General features: G+C 40.8%; 1 protein-coding gene across 1 annotated transcript; it reads left to right on the top strand.

Moving 5' to 3' along the window:
* Positions 1–8,234: 8,234 nt before the first annotated feature.
* TTC14 (tetratricopeptide repeat domain 14) lies at positions 8,235–17,575 on the top strand. The gene is given in 13 exon segments (XM_035557351.2): positions 8,235–8,291; positions 8,293–8,402; positions 8,501–8,622; positions 8,802–9,001; positions 9,586–9,670; positions 9,756–9,885; positions 10,473–10,625; positions 11,326–11,397; positions 12,353–12,472; positions 12,566–12,688; positions 13,355–13,472; positions 15,429–15,538; positions 16,108–17,575. Coding segments are annotated over 13 exon segments (2,358 nt in total). The 3' UTR covers positions 17,066–17,575.
* The last annotated feature ends 41 nt before the right edge of the window (positions 17,576–17,616 follow it).

Raw genomic sequence — 17,616 nt, 5'->3', positions numbered from 1 at the left:
AGCTTAACAAAAGGATGAATGCTGCGTTAGAATAATGTGACGAACTGAACAGCAGAGATCACTGGTAGCTCCTAAGAAAAGGCATTCACTAAGAGTCTAGGAAAAGAAGTAATTCGTTGTAATGAAACCTGATTATGCTATGGATGTGCTCTGGTTGAGTTGTGAAAAAAGGATGGAAAGCAACTGGGAAACAGCTCATCTGGTCTTAAAAAATTGATGAAATACAACAAAAAAATGGATCCAACTGGGATCTATCAGCTAATCTATCTAGAAAAAAAAAATCAAGATATACATATACATATTTACTGTGAGAGGCAAATCTGGAGAGCAGTAATATGAAAGACCAAGAAATTGTTGGATTGTGTTCATATGATGCCAAGACTAAGTTATGCCTTTATATTCACATTGTTATTAAATGTAAATAAAGTAAATAAAAACCTATGTAAGTATATCCCAAATTATATCCCAAATAATTTGAGGTGAGTACCAGGAGGTAGCACAAAACTATACCAATTTTCTGCTGGTTTTGTGTTCTAGGATAGGTGATGAGACCATTTTTATTGACAGGATCCTTTTAGTTTTCCATTGTGTTTTGCCCTGTAGAAGTGTCCTCTGTTTGTTGATTTATTTTATTTTTATTTTTTAATTTTTTGTGGTGTTTTTTTTTTTTGGTACGCCTGGGGGCGAAGAATGACTCTAAGATGATTAACATGTTATTATTAAACTATGGGATACTCACTATCCCATCAAGTGTCAGTGCATTTCATCAGCCCCCATCTGACTGCAGCTCCTGTGCTCAGCTCCCAGTAGCTTTCTGTGGTCTACGGAGAGCGTTTTTCACGGTCAGCTGCTGAATGTGACCCCTGTGACTTGCAAACAGTGTGAAGAAAACAAAGGTGGATAAACACTAGTAAGTCACCTCCCAAAATAATACTTTTTTTGTCCTGTTTGGAGTAAACCTAAGGTGAGTTTTCAAATGGCAACATATTGGTGGGACTGGTAATAGTGAACAAGCAAAGGCCTAAGTGGTAGCTGTCAAGGAATACAGCTGATTTACCTTTCAGACTGGCTGGTGAGTCTCATGGAAGGCACCCGTGCAGTGAAGGAGACCTGTATCATATGCTGTAATTGATTTTTCCAGCCATGGGCCCATGCCCTTCTGGAGTTTTGCTGGCTGAGGTGAGGGCTTAGAGGGATGAGCCTTTGCTGCCAAGAGCTGCTGTGAGGAAAGTTGGATGTGAGGCCTGCCCCTCCTTCCCTTCAGAGCTGCTTTAAGTTGGGCCTTTACCCCCTTTTCCTCGTGTTACCTCACAGCTGTGTCTGCGCCTAGCTCCGAACTCCAGACTCCTACCCAGACCCAGATCCTGGTTGTACTCCTTGGCTCAGAGCTGCCTTGCCACCGGGGGCTCACAGAGTGCTCCCTGGGCTGTGTCTGCCCCTGGTCGCAGTCCCCAGCCCTGCTCCCGACCCTGACTCGCTGCCCCTCGGTGGGACCCCCGCTCCCACTGGTCTCCTCGCCCAGCTCAACCCCCAGCTGCTGCTGGCGGCCCTCGCTGCCCCCCGACACCTTGTCACTGCAGACTTCATGCAGCTGGGCACTCAGCTAACTCAGCTTGCTTTGGGGCTTGCAAACAAACTACGTGGACTTCCATAATGATTGCTGTCCGAGGTCCAGCATCGCACACAGCCAACAACTGAAGTCAATTTCTTAGGTAATGGAGCACTTTTCCCAAATGGCTGAGTGAGACTGAAGGTAGATAGAGATAGACTGTGAAGTGGTTTGCTCAAACTACAGTTCACCTGCTGATAGAGTTTAATTCCTACCATCCTGCTGCTGTGTCTTTTCAGCTGTGAGAGCCAATGTACAAGATGAGAGAACAGTGGCTTTCTCCCCTGAAAATTTCATTTGTTTTGTGTTTTTTTTGGGGGGTTTTGCCATGGAGCTGGCATTTAATCACTTAGATGTGTCATGCTGCTAAGCTGCATGACAGCTTGATGTACCAAAGGATGCTCCCCTCTGAAAATGTAAACTATTTATGCTGTACATTTCTCTACCTAAGTATTTTCTCCAGTAATGTTTTTTTTTTTTTTTTTTTTCTCCCTCCAGCTCAATTACAAATAAGTGTCTGCATTGCACTTCTGGTATCAGTGAAGCTAAATAGCTCTTTTACTTTTATCTTACTCTATAATATAGTTTTCGTCTCTGTGATCATTATTTTAAAGCATGAAGGCAATAATATGCTTTCCCTGTGGGGAAAAAAAAAAGAAAAGATTTTTATATCACACTACCCAAGCTGTCACTTTCTCTTGCTCTTTGTGGCTTCTAACATAGCCCTTGAAGAGCCCAAACGGCTGCTTCATCTCCCAGCTGCGTGAGATGCAATTTCTGAAGTAGAATACAGAGGGTTATGGCCCAACAGGAACCTTCTGCTGCTCCGAGTCTGCAGTTACAATCTTAGACTTCTCATTATAGCCCTCCTATTATACTTTAATACCTTGTTATATTTTAATACCTCCATTTGGCCCTACTGTAGGCACTGTATATCTTAATCTCATTTTCCCTGTCCCATATCTTCCACTTACTTGTTTTTTTGCTCTTTTTTGTTGTTGTTGTTGTTTTGTTTTGTTTTGGACAGCACTTTATTACAAGAGATTTCTCAGACTCTAGGTAGTTTTTGACCACCTGACCCTGTAAATTGTTTCCCAGCTGCCCATCGCTTACAAGAGGGCATTGTTAGCCCTGGCTGGGGCAGGCTTTTCCTTTCTCTTGGCGCTCAATATCAAAAGGACATTTGGGGTATCAAGAGAAACCTGTCTCACATTTGGAAACTTCCAAACCTGCTCTGCATCGCAGGGCCCCCAAGGCTGTTTGGATGCAGTACTTTATTGGAATTCACTGCTTTTGAAGAAAAAATGTTCCTTGTATTTTTCAGAGCCGACAAGACAATTCAACCACGTTTGCTCGAAACGTTAGTTTTCAGGACCAACCTTCTCCTGGATTAGTGACCTTTTGTAAACTTGTGATTGTATATGTACTGTCTAGCATAAGCCAAGCCTCAGGACATTTTTGAAAGGACCACATTCTTTCCTTCTAAATATTCAAGTTAAGGAAACGTTGTGTTGGATCTCTGATAAACTCTCGCTGTCAGTGAAGATGCAAATTAGAACTTGACCAGACTGAATTGTGCTTATTGGGATTTTGTTGCTGGCTTTTTATAGAGAGTAGGTTGACATTTTGTACAGATGGAAAATTTGGTTTTCTTTCTCCCACTTACTGTTCTCCTACACATGTACACACAGTCCCTCCTGTATAGAGTTGTCAGTTTTAGGAGGATCATATCATCACAATTACAAGGGGAGAGTTTTAAACACCAGTGTTTTACATTTATATGTTTATTCTGCACTCACAATCAACCAGGCACAGAGCTACGTCTGTAATTCGTTGTGACAGCAAACAATCCGTTTGCGTATGTAGGAACTTCATTTGTGGTACTAATTATCATCCTTTCTTAGGGCAGAATTTTCAAAGGTATTTGCACACCTAACCTACTTATATGTTTTTGGAAGCCGTGTTTGGCACCATTGTGTGACTTTAGCTGCCAAATCCCTAAAAAATAAAGAATTTGATATCAAGATGAATGGCTCTGCATTAGATTTGGAATGCAATATTAGAAATTGTACTAGAAAAAAAAAAGAGAGACAGACAGAGAGAGAAATTCTGGCTCATGCTGTATTTCTGACGTGGGTCTGGGTCTCTTCATTTCTAGTCCAAGTCAGTGATTTTTACCTGCACATATACACACCTTTCTTTCACAGAAGTATTTTTTCACATTTCTTATTTCCTTGTTTCTGTGTTAGATTTTATTTGCTTCAGACCTTCTATTCCCTGTGATTATGTATTTCAGTTCAACTGCCTTATTAAGACAAGAAGCTGGAGAAAATCAACAGATGTTTTATTATTTACATTTCAACAGCTGCAGCCAAACAGTGTCTGGATGTTAACACTTGATTGCACTGATGTGTAGTGATTAATGCTGTCCTAATTGTAGACAGCAATGCAAGCACAGAGAACTTAATGACTGATTTCTGACTTTCATGCTTGACCTGAAACCTGAACCCTTAAAATCTTCATCCAAATTTCATCAGAGGCACAAAATTTCCCATTAAAATCAATGGCAGTTGTGGCTGTCTCAGCCGTTGTAACTTGTCCACAGAGCCAAAAGGCAACAGATTTTACTTTTGCCTGGTATTGAAGAAAAAAAAAAAAAAAAAAAAGGAAACATCTAATGATTAAAGTTATAAACCAAATAATTATAAATTTCAGTGCAGATATACTTTTTTTTATTTTTTTTTTTGTATGGCATGTTAATTTGTCTGCATATCAGTCCAGCTTTCTGGATTTAACACTGTGAGGAATTCACAGAAAATGAAAATGTTTAAAGAAATAGATATCATATTAATGCATCAGTTTGGTGTTTCACAATTCCATGCTGTGGTTTCAGTCTCTGCTTTTGCTTTTTGATTGGAAAGCCAAGCCTCTTCTGTCAGGAGACTAATGGGTGCCCTTATTACATGTGAAGGTCGCTATTCATGGCTGTTAGCTAGTAGAATTATACCATCCAGCTAATATGAGAATTAACTTCTTTTCTGTTTGCAAAAGTATTTGTTTAATCACTGTATTTCTAGACAGTTCTTACAGGAAAGGAAGACTAATTGGGCATTATATCAGACCATCTCAGCTTATCAACTTTAATAAAAGTTTCACCTATTTAGGACAAAACTCAATTTTTGATACATTTTATTTGTTTCAAATAAAGCTATGTTCTTATACCAAATAGGAGCAAACATGGAGATAGCAAACATGGAGATAATCTGTCATGAGAAGCTGCCAACTGTTTAACTCTTCATGGGTTAAGACAGCTTTTATTTTTTAAGAAAATAATTTCCAATATTTGTTAATTGCTCTTTAGTATTTATTGTGCATGCTGCACAAATGGAAGGTTAGAGAAACTGACTATGAGATACAGAAACAGATGAGGTTTTTTTTTTTAACCAGGAACAGGAGAACTCCAATGGATTTACATTTTCAAAACACTTTAGGGACTTCTTTAAACTCCTTAGGAAGTTTCATACATGTCATGTGACAGTTTTGAAAGATGAGAATTGTGGCGAAAGAACTTTACAATGAAAATGTGAACACTGCTCTACTGGTGATGAGAGAGTTAATAATTGAGAGCCATATGCTTGAAGTTAAAAATCTCGTAGCGCTTGCAGACTTGAGATCAAATATTGTTCTTGTATTTTGCTATGTGCTGGAACTCTAATTTGGGGTTGTAAGTAATGATCTATCTCCTGACTGAAAAGCTGCAGTGCTGACTGTAAGTTGTAATGGTTTACTCCAAAAACATGACGGCTCTCTCACTATAAAGCAGCAGATACCACCAGTCTGTGGAGTGAGAGGCTGGAAAGTTTGTAGAAAACACTGAAACCTGTCTGCACAGAGTACCTTCTGCCGAGTCCCTTGCATATCACAGGCATTTGCGCTGTAGGCAGTGTGTCTCGACATGTTGCATGCTGTACAGGTGGGTGTACGCATATTGTCTGTGTCATGATTATCACTCAATTGCCTGACTGGTGTTCCTGTCAAATAAGCAAACCTTCGCTCATGACAGCCTGTTTTTTCACATGCAAGTAAAAAAATGTCAATGTCAATGTTTCCTTCAGTAACAGTTTCAGTCCCACCTGAAACCTTCAAACCCTTGTCACTAATCTGCAGGCACAACATGCCACACCAAGCTCTCAAGCAGTAATCCCTGCAGCCACACAAAGGCTCAGCGGTGCCACTACCTGCAGAGTTTGACAGAAATTGCCGACAGTCACAGGGGGTTCTCAGCTGACATTTCTTAACTGTTATTTCTGTTGTATTCCAGCAGCGTCTAATTGTTCATTCAGAGCCTGGGCAGTTTCCACTGTCCGTCTTTGCATAATTGTTACACAGGACCAAGTATTCTTTGTATGCACATTGCAAGAAATGTGAGAAGTGGAAAGGTCCATGGCACCACAAACGGGTGCTCAGGTTATCTCCAAGCCTCCATGTCACTGAAACCTTATTCTCCCTCGCAGACCATGCCAAAGTTAGATTCGGGAGGAACATGTTAAAAAGGGAAATGCTTGAATGTGCACAGCCTGGGTAGTACAGCCACTCAGAGTTTGGTGTTGTGTTCACACCTCCTCCGTCATAATTCGGTGCTTGTGTCTGCAGACATAATGTGTTTCACAAAAGAGAGCTGCTAACTGGCTAGCAATTATTTTGCACCAAACTTCCCTTCACCACTCTTACACTAAAATAGTCTATCGGGTATTGCATCATATTTGAACAAACCCTTTGTTGCCTCATAGATTATCAGAAATGCTGGGCAGCAGGACTGCTTTTGGCAGAGTTGTCCAAAAGCCACTCTGACAAAACAACTGGAAGTACAGCTCCTCACATTAGTTCTCATTAGTACCGTTCATTTCATCTTTCTTAGCCCAAAGAACATATTTGGTTGCACATTTCACTCCTATTTGCAATAGGCTAAAATTTGCCTCAAATCTGTCCAACCTTTGCAGAAAAGAACATTTTGACAAGCGTGATCTTGGAGGATCTAATCTTTTTGTTAGCGATAAAATGTGGCTCTTGACATAAAATCCTTTCCTCCATGCAATTTTCTTGTAAGCTTTACCACTGATATTGTATACCTGGGAACGTTTGAAAAGCAGCTTGACCTTGTTGCATTCAAGCTGTGCTTACCAGAGTTTGATGAAAATCTGCTTAGTGTTTCACATATCCGCTTTAAAATTCTATCACACCGATCGGTTCTGGGGTTGTTCAGGGGCCCTGCCACTGTGAGCTGGAGCCTGGGTTCAGAGGTAGGTTCGTGTAAAGTCACAGCTTTGTATTGTGAAGCTACAGGGTGCGTGATGGATCTCGGGAGCTGCCTTTTATCATGCGCTGTGCTAAACTGTCAGAAAATTGACATCAAACTCATTTGGGCATTTCTGGTTTCAGAGTATCTGGAATGCTCCTCTTTGAGTAGGGCAATGTGTTGGCTTGTACCACTCGCTCCTGCAGGAGCAGGACACCTCCTGCACACCCTTTGTTTGTGTAGAAAAAAATTCACCACTGAGAACACGAAGAGAGATTTTTAAGAGCAGAGAGAATATCCACGCGGCAACCATGAGAGGAAAGGACAACAAAGGCTTTTGAGTGCCCTGGGTGAGGTGGGGCCATGCACAAAGGTTCTTATTTAGCAGCTGTCCTGCTCTGGCAAAGCTGTTTCTGAGGATGGAATGATCTGGCCTATGTTAGTGCATTTGATTAAAGTAACTGCAGAATTTGTTGGGCCCAGGTAAAATGTAGTATAGCTGACTATATATTTTTTGTTGTCGTTGTTGAAAAGAGCTTTCCAGAATCACTTTTTACAGCATTCTTTTGCTGACATGCTGTCTCCTTGTCAGATGTCCCTGTTGATAGCAGCGGTAGCAAACAGGGAGCAATGATCACTTTACGTATGAAATTAACCCTTATGTTCAGGGGTAACGAGCTACACTGTGCGTTAACTTGATTTAAACCACTGAACTTCCTCAAGTGCAACTGATTTCTACTTGCAGAAGAAAATGTCTGTAAGAAAAGTCTGTGATTATAGGCGGTTCAGCCTTAGCGGCCTGGCGGCATCCTGCCCCTTGTGCCCGGGGCAGAGGCGAAATTCCTGCACCGGGCTTCCCCTTACCCCTGTAACGCGGTGCCGAGGACGAGCCACCTGAACTGGGGACTAACTGCAGCCGGGAGAGGGCACCGCGTCCCCTCGGCCCCGGGGGGCGAGCACCCGAACACCTCCGGGCCCCGAGGGCTCTTCTCGGCCCCCGAGGTCTCCCCTGGCCCCGCCGCCTCCCCTCAGGCGGCTGCCGCGGGGCGCAGCGGCCCCTGGCGGCCCCGAGCAGCGCCGCGGCTGTGACCGCCCGGCCGGGCACGGTCCGGGACCGTCTCTGGCCTCCTCCGCCCGTTTTTTATTCCGTGTCGGGCCGGCGGCACGGCGGGGGGTCCCCGCGCAGGTCTCCCGACCGGGGGCACCTCCCCGGGGCCTCCAGCTCGTCAGGGGGCGCTGCGGCCTCCGCCCCCTCCCCCGGCGCCTCCCCGCTGCCCCCTGCGGCCGTTTCCGCTTCCGTGCGGGGCCGGGGCCGGGCCCGGGGCCGGGATGGAGCGGGATCTGCTCCGGCAGGCGCTGAGCTACCACGGCCCCGCGCTGCTGTCGCTTGCTCCGCGCCGAGCAGCACGACAACCCCGACTTCCGCGGCCTGCTGCCGCCGCCGGGGGCCTCCCCCGAGTCGCCCCGCGGGGGGGCGCCCCGCTCGCCGGCCGCATGGTGAGGGGGCCGGGGGGCTCCTGGGGGGGTCCCGGCGGGTCCCCAGGGGTTCCCCAGGGGGTCCCGAGTCGCCCTCAGCGCCTTCTCCTTCCCCGCAGGAGCGAGGTGACGGGCCTCGAGGCCGACATCCAGCGCTTCATCGCCCAGAAGGCCGACCTGCTCTTCGCGCAGTCCTGGCAGCCCAACGGCCCCATCGCCGAAAACATCGAGGAAGATGAAGGTGAGGGCCGGGGCTTAGGTGTTTGCTGGTGTGCTTTCTAGGCCAAGCTTAAACTTTTTGCTATAAACACACCGTATTTTAAAGTTGGTGTTTAGCTTTTTATTGTTATCATCAATTATTTGGTGTTCTCAGGTCGTGGCTCGGTCATTTTATGACTGTGAACGTCTCGTGTGTTGCAGAGTGTTACGCTGTCATGCCTCCCCTGGAGCAGTTCATGGAGGTTCCCGGGGAGCTCCGGAGAGAATTATTTTTTCGAGACATCGAACGTGGCGACGTTGTGATTGGGAGGATTACCTCCATTCGTGAATTTGGCTTTTTCATGGTGTTGATGTGTCTGGGAAGTGGTTTCATACGGCAGATCGCAGACTTAGAAATCACTGTAAGATATGGCTTCGATTACTCTTTTATGGGTATGGGGTTGTGTCTTGCATCTCATAACGGAGTGCTAGGAGTAAAGCAAGCTGAGCTTTAAGATAATGAATGCTAACAGAAGTTAAGGACAACTTGTGATGGTTTGCTCAGTCAGCAAGCGCTTTAATTATGTCCCATACTCAAAATGTATTTCATGTGAGTTGGAAAGTTCGTCATCTATGGATGCATAGATTTTGATTTGAACCAGGCCATACATTTAATTTAACATACGTTAAAGATTAAACTAATCTTCTTAATTTTGGGGAGGGAAAAAACTTTGATTTTGTTTAAATGCTTTTAACTAGTTATGTGTTAAGCATGAGGAAAACTGGGCTAGTCTGTTGGCTCCAATGTTGTTATTACATGCTTTACTTCAGAGGGGTAAGCGTTTCTGTATTTAAAAACATCTGTATGCGTGTATTACAAGATAACTTTACATGTTGAAAGGTTGTTCTGCAGGTGAGACTGTAGGTTGATGGCGAAAACATGGAAAGCTCAGTGATGCAGGCTGCTTGCTTCTATTCACACGATTCTTCCTTGGCTCTGTTGCAGGCTCTTTGTCCATTGCGAGATGTGCCTCCTCAAAGCAACCATGGAGATCCTTTATCTTATTATCAAGCTGGAGACATTATTCGAGGCAAGTAGCCACAAACAGTGTCAGGAATTTGTCTCATTTTTGAGACACTTCTGCCATTTTATGTTAACTTATATTGTTTCTGTAGCTGCAGTCAAGGATGTTGATCGATACCACGAGAAGATCACGGTATCACTCTACAGCTCAGCTCTTCCACCAAATCTCTCTAGTACAACACTAGGAGTAATCACCTCTGATGACTTGCCTCTACATTATAAGTAAGAACATGCTATTCAGTTGTACTAACTAGATATGTTCAGTGTGTCTGAAGTGTCTTTGATGGGCTGGCCTTTAAACTTGTCAGGGTTGTTTCTGATTTAATTAGATACCTATGTACGTTTTACTGTTATTTGCTATCACATACTTTTTTCTAGATGTGTTGGGTGTGGTTGGTTTTTCAAAATCTGTCCCAGAATTTAAGAAAAGTAAAAAGCACAATGAGTTTATGTTCTCTAAATGCAAAACTTCAGGTATCTGTCATTGTGGGACTGGGCTAACAACAATAAACAGTAAGTTTAAATAAATAAATAAATAAAAGGACTTGAGAGACTGACATATTAAACTCTTAAGATTTCCCTTAGTAAAAAGAAGGACACAACTGTCTCTGCAATTTTTGAAAGCTTTCGTATGTCCTAGAGATGCCTAGGTTGGTGCCAGAATAGGCTTTCAAAAGCTGTCTTAGGCTAAAGGAAATAAGCATTGCTTAAGTGGTGTGAAAATTTATGCTAATGAAAAGGACTAAATGTAAATATAGAATTGAGTGTAGTGTCCATGAGGTTTTATGTACACTGGTGCTTTTTTTAAGGCGAAGCATGGAAGTTGCTAATTCAGCAGAGACATTTGAAGAGGTTTTGCATCGATCCCGAGGATTTGATAATCCATCGTTAATTGAATATTTAACAGAAAAACTAGGAATAAGTGAATCAAATCCACCGTCATTGATGAGAAGTCTTCAAATGTAAGTCATTTTTACATTATTCCTTTCCTATGGCTTTGTGAAGGTTATTCTAATCCATTGAAATAGGCTTGTGAGTGAAAGTCCTGAACCACTTGATGCTTTTCTGAAATTTCAACTTGCATGATTGCAGCTATTGTGTCCCTAAATGTTTTTAAGAGCATACTCCTCTGGAGTAATAAATTTACATTCTGTTTGTTCAAATAAATAAGACACCTTATCAAACATCATGTCTAATGCCAAGGTTTTATGAAGTTATTATTTAGATCTTGTCAACAACTTTGGATTGAAATGCAGGATGCTTAAGCTTTAATATGGCAGAAAACATAAGTTTATTCACAATGTTTATTGGAGTAATAGATCTGTCCTTTAAGTTAAATGCTTATGCAATATATATATATATATTTAGTGCTCATATATATGCAATGATTATTGTGGTCCTCCATATATTGTGCCCCGAGGCAGGTGTGAATATGCTATATTTTTGTTAAATGTGCTGCAGCCATGCTGGTTCAATTCAGCTCTTTAGAACAGGCTGGGAAAATCAGGTGTCAGAAATATGAAAGAACATGCCCAGTTGTGGGAGAGTGGTAACGCATCCATAATAAATAATGTTTCAGCTTAATTCAAACGCATTACATATTGTAAGATTAATTTTGTACGTTTATAAGTCAACTTGAGGGGTTTTTTCTTTGTTTTAAAGGAAAAATATCGATGAAGAAGATTTTGCCCCAGCATTGAGGAAAAAGCAGTCTGCAGCTTGGGCCCTGAAATGGTATGTAGAACGCTATTTTCCTGTAAAGAGTTTATTGTAAGGTTAGATTAGGCTATGGCTTATATTTCTTGAAAGAAAATACACCTTGAACCATATGTTCCACAGCGCACACATGCTGCGATGTAACCAAGAAGGCCTGCTTGAAAGTAACCCTGACCGCCAAGTGGGTACACGATAAATGTATTTTGGGAGTGAATCTTCAAACTTTGTCACATTTAAGGGAGAATGTTTTTGAAAATAGTTGTGACATGCTCACCTATTGATGAGATCAGAGCAAGACTTGTGACCATACTGAGTACACAACTTGAATTTTTTTCAGTTAGCTGTTGAATGACTAAATACAGCTTGTCTTGCCATTTCATCTCAAGCTGTATGCTTTAGCAAACGCTCTTGCTGCCTTTGAAAAATCAAATGCATTTCTCTGGCTGCATTTGGAACAGCAGCTGGGAATGGGTGCTATTGCTTTTATGATATGCGTTGTATTTGTGATACAGAGTGGAGGATACAGAGGTAAGAGACTTTTTATCCTAAGAGAGACGTATTTTTCCCAAGAGTGTCATTTTTTTGTGGAAAAACGTCTCTTGAATCTACCAGTTATGAAAAAATGGGAATTTCTGGTTTCTATGTCAGCAAAGGCAGTGTTTCTTAAAAACAATAGGGTTTTGCAACTTTAATTAATTACAGAAAAGGCTAATCATAATGGTAAATCTAATCTTTAATGAGAAGAGTGTCTAATGGAAGTTCTGAAATTCAATTTATATAATTTACCTTCCAATAACTTAATCTTTTTGGCAAATGCAGAATGCCCGTATCACGTTAATTTGAAATGTTAGCCTTAAGTACGTTATAACAAGATAAAGTTTTGTTATTGCTTGTTTGGAACCCTAATTTGTGAGTTACTGAGAGTACACAATCTGTAGGCTAACCATACATAGTATTTTTCTATTTTTTCCAGTGTGAAGGCTGGGGTTGATTATTTTAAAGTTGGGCGCCATGTGGAAGCAATGAATGAGTACAACAAGGCTTTGGAAATAGATCCACAGAATGTTGAAGCTTTGGTAGCCCGTGGAGCTCTGTAAGTCTGCTTGTTTCATTGTAAGTCTGCGGGTTTCTCACTTTGTGAAAGACGAGCATCATTAAAATCCGTGCAACTTTTGTGTCATTCTAGGTATGCAACAAAAGGAAGTCTGAACAAAGCCATAAGTGATTTTGAAATTGCATTAGAAAACTGTCCTACCCACAGGAATGCAAGAAAATACCTTTGTCAGACACTTGTGGAAAGAGGCGGGCAGTAAGTGTTGGGGTTGTGTTTTTGTTTGGCTGTTAACGGTTTTTCTTACAACATTCTTTAATATGATCCGACTTAGGGCACAGATTGCCATCTGGCCTTCCTGGTGTGTGTGTGTTGGAAATGCTCCTGCTTGTGCAGATGGTTTACACTTTCTACTCTGTCCTAGTTAAAATCCTTGCAAGATAGTTAGGATTTGATATCCTTTCCCTTGGTGAGTTACCAGGTTTGTGTAAAGTTTTGTGAAATGTCTGAAGATATTCCTATAAGAATATATATATATCACTAGATAGATATATATACTGCAAGAAAGTGTTTGTAACAAAATCATGTTCTATCACTCGTGTTCTGTTAAATATTTGTTAGCCACTGTAACACAGAATTTAGCTTCTGAATTTTCAGGGAATAGATTTCTTAAGAAATGTGTTAAGAAGATACATAGTATATTTGAAACTGGAATTTAAATTCTACCGAATATTATTTCTAATGATGACTAGGAGACAAAAATGCATCAAATACTGTTTTATTTCTGTACTGAGATGGGTTAGGATGATAGGGTCTTGGAGGGATGCAGTGGCAGCGTTCTAGTGCAACTAAGAAAGACTGTCCTAAAAAGTGACAGAACTTGACAGTTTCTTAACTTTATATAAATTGTCATTTGAATGTTAGGTTGGAAGAGGAAGACAAACTACTGAATGCTGAGAGTTACTATAAAAAAGCCTTAAGCTTGGATGAGACTTTTCAGGAAGCAGAAGAGGCCTTAACGAAACTCCATGAGCATATGCAGGTGATTCTTTACTTTCTCTTCATAATTCTGTTACAATAAATAACAAAAATCACATTAAATCATTTGAACAGAGGGGCTTGAAGTCGATCGTTTGTCTTACTCTCTGCTTCCCTTCTCCACAATAATAAATCTTTTATAGTGAGCATTATGGCTGTACCTACCGGAAGAAAGGTACCTCTTGATGACTGCTGTTTTGAACAGGACAGTAAAGAAATGCCTAACAGTGGAGATGAGGAAAGAGGATAAAACCATTAGCCTTAGCTAAAGCATGGAGGAGAATATTCCATCACAAGAAGCATGATTATTAGTGTTAAATATTCTGTGAGTAGAAACATGCAAAGTACAAAACCCTTAGGCAAGTCAAAAAGCATTGCGTGCCCTCATACCAGCAGGATGCTTCGCGTTTGGAAAAAGATAGAGTAACACCTGCCAAAGCTAACTCACAGGAAGATCGCAAGAGGGGAAACTAGTAGGTGATTTAAAGGAATACAGCAGGGCTGGAGGGCAGACAGTTTTGAATATCTTAGCTTTCTTTTCTGGTGTCTTTTTTCTTTCTTCCCTTGCACACAGCATGTTTCCCAGGTGAGCCCTAGTGAGTCTCTGTGCTAATCTGTGTTGTCCTTTTTTTCCTTTTTCCTTTTATTTACCTCCTTTACTTGTATTGTCTTCCAGAGAGGATCAGCTTAAGATATAGCAATGAGGAACAGGCTTGTTGTGTTCTGTGCTTCTGCATATAAGGAAGTAAAGAGACTGAGGTAGATGCCTTACCTGATGCTTCTTCAGTTGGTGGAGCCATAATGCTGACAGATCATGTTGAAAGAAGGGAAAGAGGAGCTATGACAAGCTTTTTGATAAAAATGACTGAACTATAGATAAACTGTTGTGTGGTATTTGAGCACTATCCGCATTTGGTTGCTTTAGAAAGATCCTGAAGTCTTTTCTAAAATAATGAAGAACATTTTCAGCAAGTAGTGATACTTTACCCTCCTTCAGAATTTTTCTGATATTCTCATTGATGCAGCAGATAAACACGATGCTAGCTTTTGTTCATTGGTTTGCATAGCCTTTTGTTCAATTAAGGATTTCCTTTAATCTGTCTGTTATGGCAACTGCTAAGTTTTGAAAACTATCATCTGGCTTTCAGCTTATTCTGAATAGAGCTACTATTTAGGACCATAGATTGCAGAAGTCTGATCTTTAAGAGACCTTAATAGTGTGTCTTTGAGGATTGTTCAGCCGATAATCAGGCACTGTTGCATTTGTATGTATTTTAATATGTACGTCTGATAATATCATGGTTGTGCGAGAATGGCTGAAACAACACAAAAGTGAGTTTTCCTGTAATACTGATTATGTGTTTTTCTTCGATGCATTTTCTTCTGAATTGGACCGTTGCTGCTGTATCTGACATCTGGTGCTGCTCATCACCAACAAACCCTTGGAACATGATTTCTTACGTAAACTATGCGTCAAACTGGTTTGTGAAATTGTTACAAAATGGTTTGTATGCAAACATGGCCAACTTGAACACATTTTACAATGGGCTCTGCCATATTTTACTTGTAAACTACAATAACAATACTTTCCCTCAAATCTTTTTTCCTTCCCTCCCCTCTTTTCCCCATATTGCTAACATTGTGGTTTTCCTGCATACACTATCTATACCTTTTGGGGTATATGCTTCACGGTGTGCTGGATCACGGGTACCACTGCAATGGCTGGCCAAATATATTTTTAATGGATAAAAACTGCAATATGGTCATTAACATAAACCTGATTATCACAACGGCCAATGCCAAACTTCTGAACAATATTAATTCTTGATCTGGGAATCCTGGTAAAACATCCTTGCTGTAATTATACATTTGAATGGGGCTGGGGACATGGGAAAAATACCTGCGTTAACACTTTCAATATAATTTTTTTTTTTTTTTATGATGTTTGGGTTCAAAAAAGAAATCTTTGGAAATGAGGGAGAAGCAAGCTGCAAAAGAAGAGAGACAGAAAGAAAAGAGAATAGAAACAAGTGCAGAAAAATTGCGTAAGCTTTTAAAAGAAGAAAAAAGGTAACCTTGTTGTATTCAGTATACTGATTCTTGAGCCTATTAAGCCAGCATGTGAGCTTTTTTTATTAAAAAAAAAAAAGCACTGCAAACCAGTAAGTTATGAGCTGTTAAGGGGCCCATTTTAAGTACTAGAATTTGTGATAGTTAAAGCACAAGTCAGGTAGCAGGTACAGACAAAGGATTATGCATAAAGATAAAGCAACACAATTCCATGGTTGTATCCCAGTCACTTTCTTTTAACCTGGGCTGATGGTAAAATAAGCTCTAACATTAGCAGTTACTAAATTTTGCTATTAAGTCCTTATCTGCAATCCGAACTGTGTTACTGTCCCTGCATTAACCACTGAGAAGGCCTTAAGATGCCTTTCATAATACATTGTTCAGTGGATTCAATCTTAATTCTCTTGGTTAAGAAATGACACTTGAAATTGTCTTGCCAGGTCAGGCCCAATTTCCATTCATACTCTGCGGTCCAATCTCAGCCATACTATGGGAAGTACAGATTTACTTTCTACTTACAATTTTTGCCTGATGCTAAAGATTATCTCACAGGTTAATTACATTTTCAGGTTGAAGAAGAAAAGGAAAAGATCAACTTCCTCCTCTTCCTCCTCCTCTTCGTCCTCAAGTGACTCTTCGTCAGACGTATCAATTTCTTCTTCCTCCTCTTCCTCTGATCACAAGAAACGCAAGAAAAAGCATCGGCATAGATCAGAGTCTTCCCGTAGTTCCAAAAAACGCTCTTCTAGAGCTTCTTCACATTACAAATATCAGGTTAGGAAAGAGGAGTGGTATTCACCTCCGGCTGATACCTCTGCCTCTTTCCTGAACCAAAGTTTTGAAATGGAAAAACTGCTGGAAAGGCAGGACAGCTTAGCGTGTCCAAAACCAGAGGTAAGAGAGAAAGACAGACACTGTTCTCTGTCGAGGACTTCAGGTGATGATGAAGACACTTTTGGAGGTAGGTCTGAAGATTCAAGAGATTCTTACAGTAGTTCCAGAACTCAGGCAAGTAGTAGCAAAAGTGAAAAATATCATAAAACGGACAGATTTTTCTCCAGTAGGAGGGGATATTCAGGTTCCTATTATAAGTCAGATGATAAAACCAGGACGCATTACTTTAGGAAATCAGAAAGAGACATAGAGGGGAGAAGAGAACAGTTTAAAAAGCATGGCTCAGATCAGGACAGGTATTACATGTCTCCATCAGGGTCCGACTATTCTGGCAAGTCAATGGGGAAGTACAGATCATATTCTAGCACTTACTTTCACGAAGGTGATAAAAGTTATGGTAGTGATAGGCATGCATTAAGTCAGCATAGAAGTGAAAGTGGGTATAAGAATAGGGAAAGGAGTCACGAAGAGTCTAATAAAACAGAGGAACCCAACGAGGAAACTTTAAATGGTACAGAACAAACAGAAAGTGGCGTTAAAAGAAACCTGCCCCAGAACTTAGTTAACATATTCAATCAAATTGCTGAATTTGAGAGGGAAAAAGGAAGTAAGCAGAAGAAACAAAGTACATAAAATGATTTTCTGCTGGATGTAGTTAAATTAATTTTTATCTGTTTTTCTCTTGAGGAAAAACAAATGCTCTTAAAATGCATATGAAAAGCAACAAGCAGAATTTGTTTCATCTTGCAGAATGTCAGGCTTCTTAAGGTAAAGATTGTGTGGTGGAAAGATATGCAAGGATATCTTACGTAAAATATCAGTTATTATTTAAAATCAAGGTTTCCTGTGCTCTTAACTTAGGATGTTCCTGTACAATATTCTTTGTGTAATGGGGTGAAATTGTTTGATTCTCTTGGACTATAGTTAGTTGTGTAACTTACATCAAATATGCACTTTAAAGCAGGCATTTTTCTTTTTTTGTTGTTTTATTTTTTTCCCCCCTTCTTCCCCTGGGGTACAATTGACTGTTAACTATTTTTGTATCAAACTTTAGCTTCCAGGTATTGAAGGGGAATAAGTAAATGACACTCATATTCCATCAATGTATATAGCTCATTTCATCATTAAATTTTCTTAATTTTGTGTCTTGGTTTTGTTTATGTTGCTGGGATGTTTGATGCTGG

The sequence above is a fragment of the Cygnus atratus genome, chromosome 9 (assembly GCF_013377495.2).
Source record: "Cygnus atratus isolate AKBS03 ecotype Queensland, Australia chromosome 9, CAtr_DNAZoo_HiC_assembly, whole genome shotgun sequence".
In the NCBI taxonomy this organism is placed as follows: domain Eukaryota; kingdom Metazoa; phylum Chordata; class Aves; order Anseriformes; family Anatidae; genus Cygnus; species Cygnus atratus.
The sequence above is the reverse complement of the archived record's forward strand: the minus strand, read 5'-3'. Positions and strand labels throughout refer to the sequence as shown.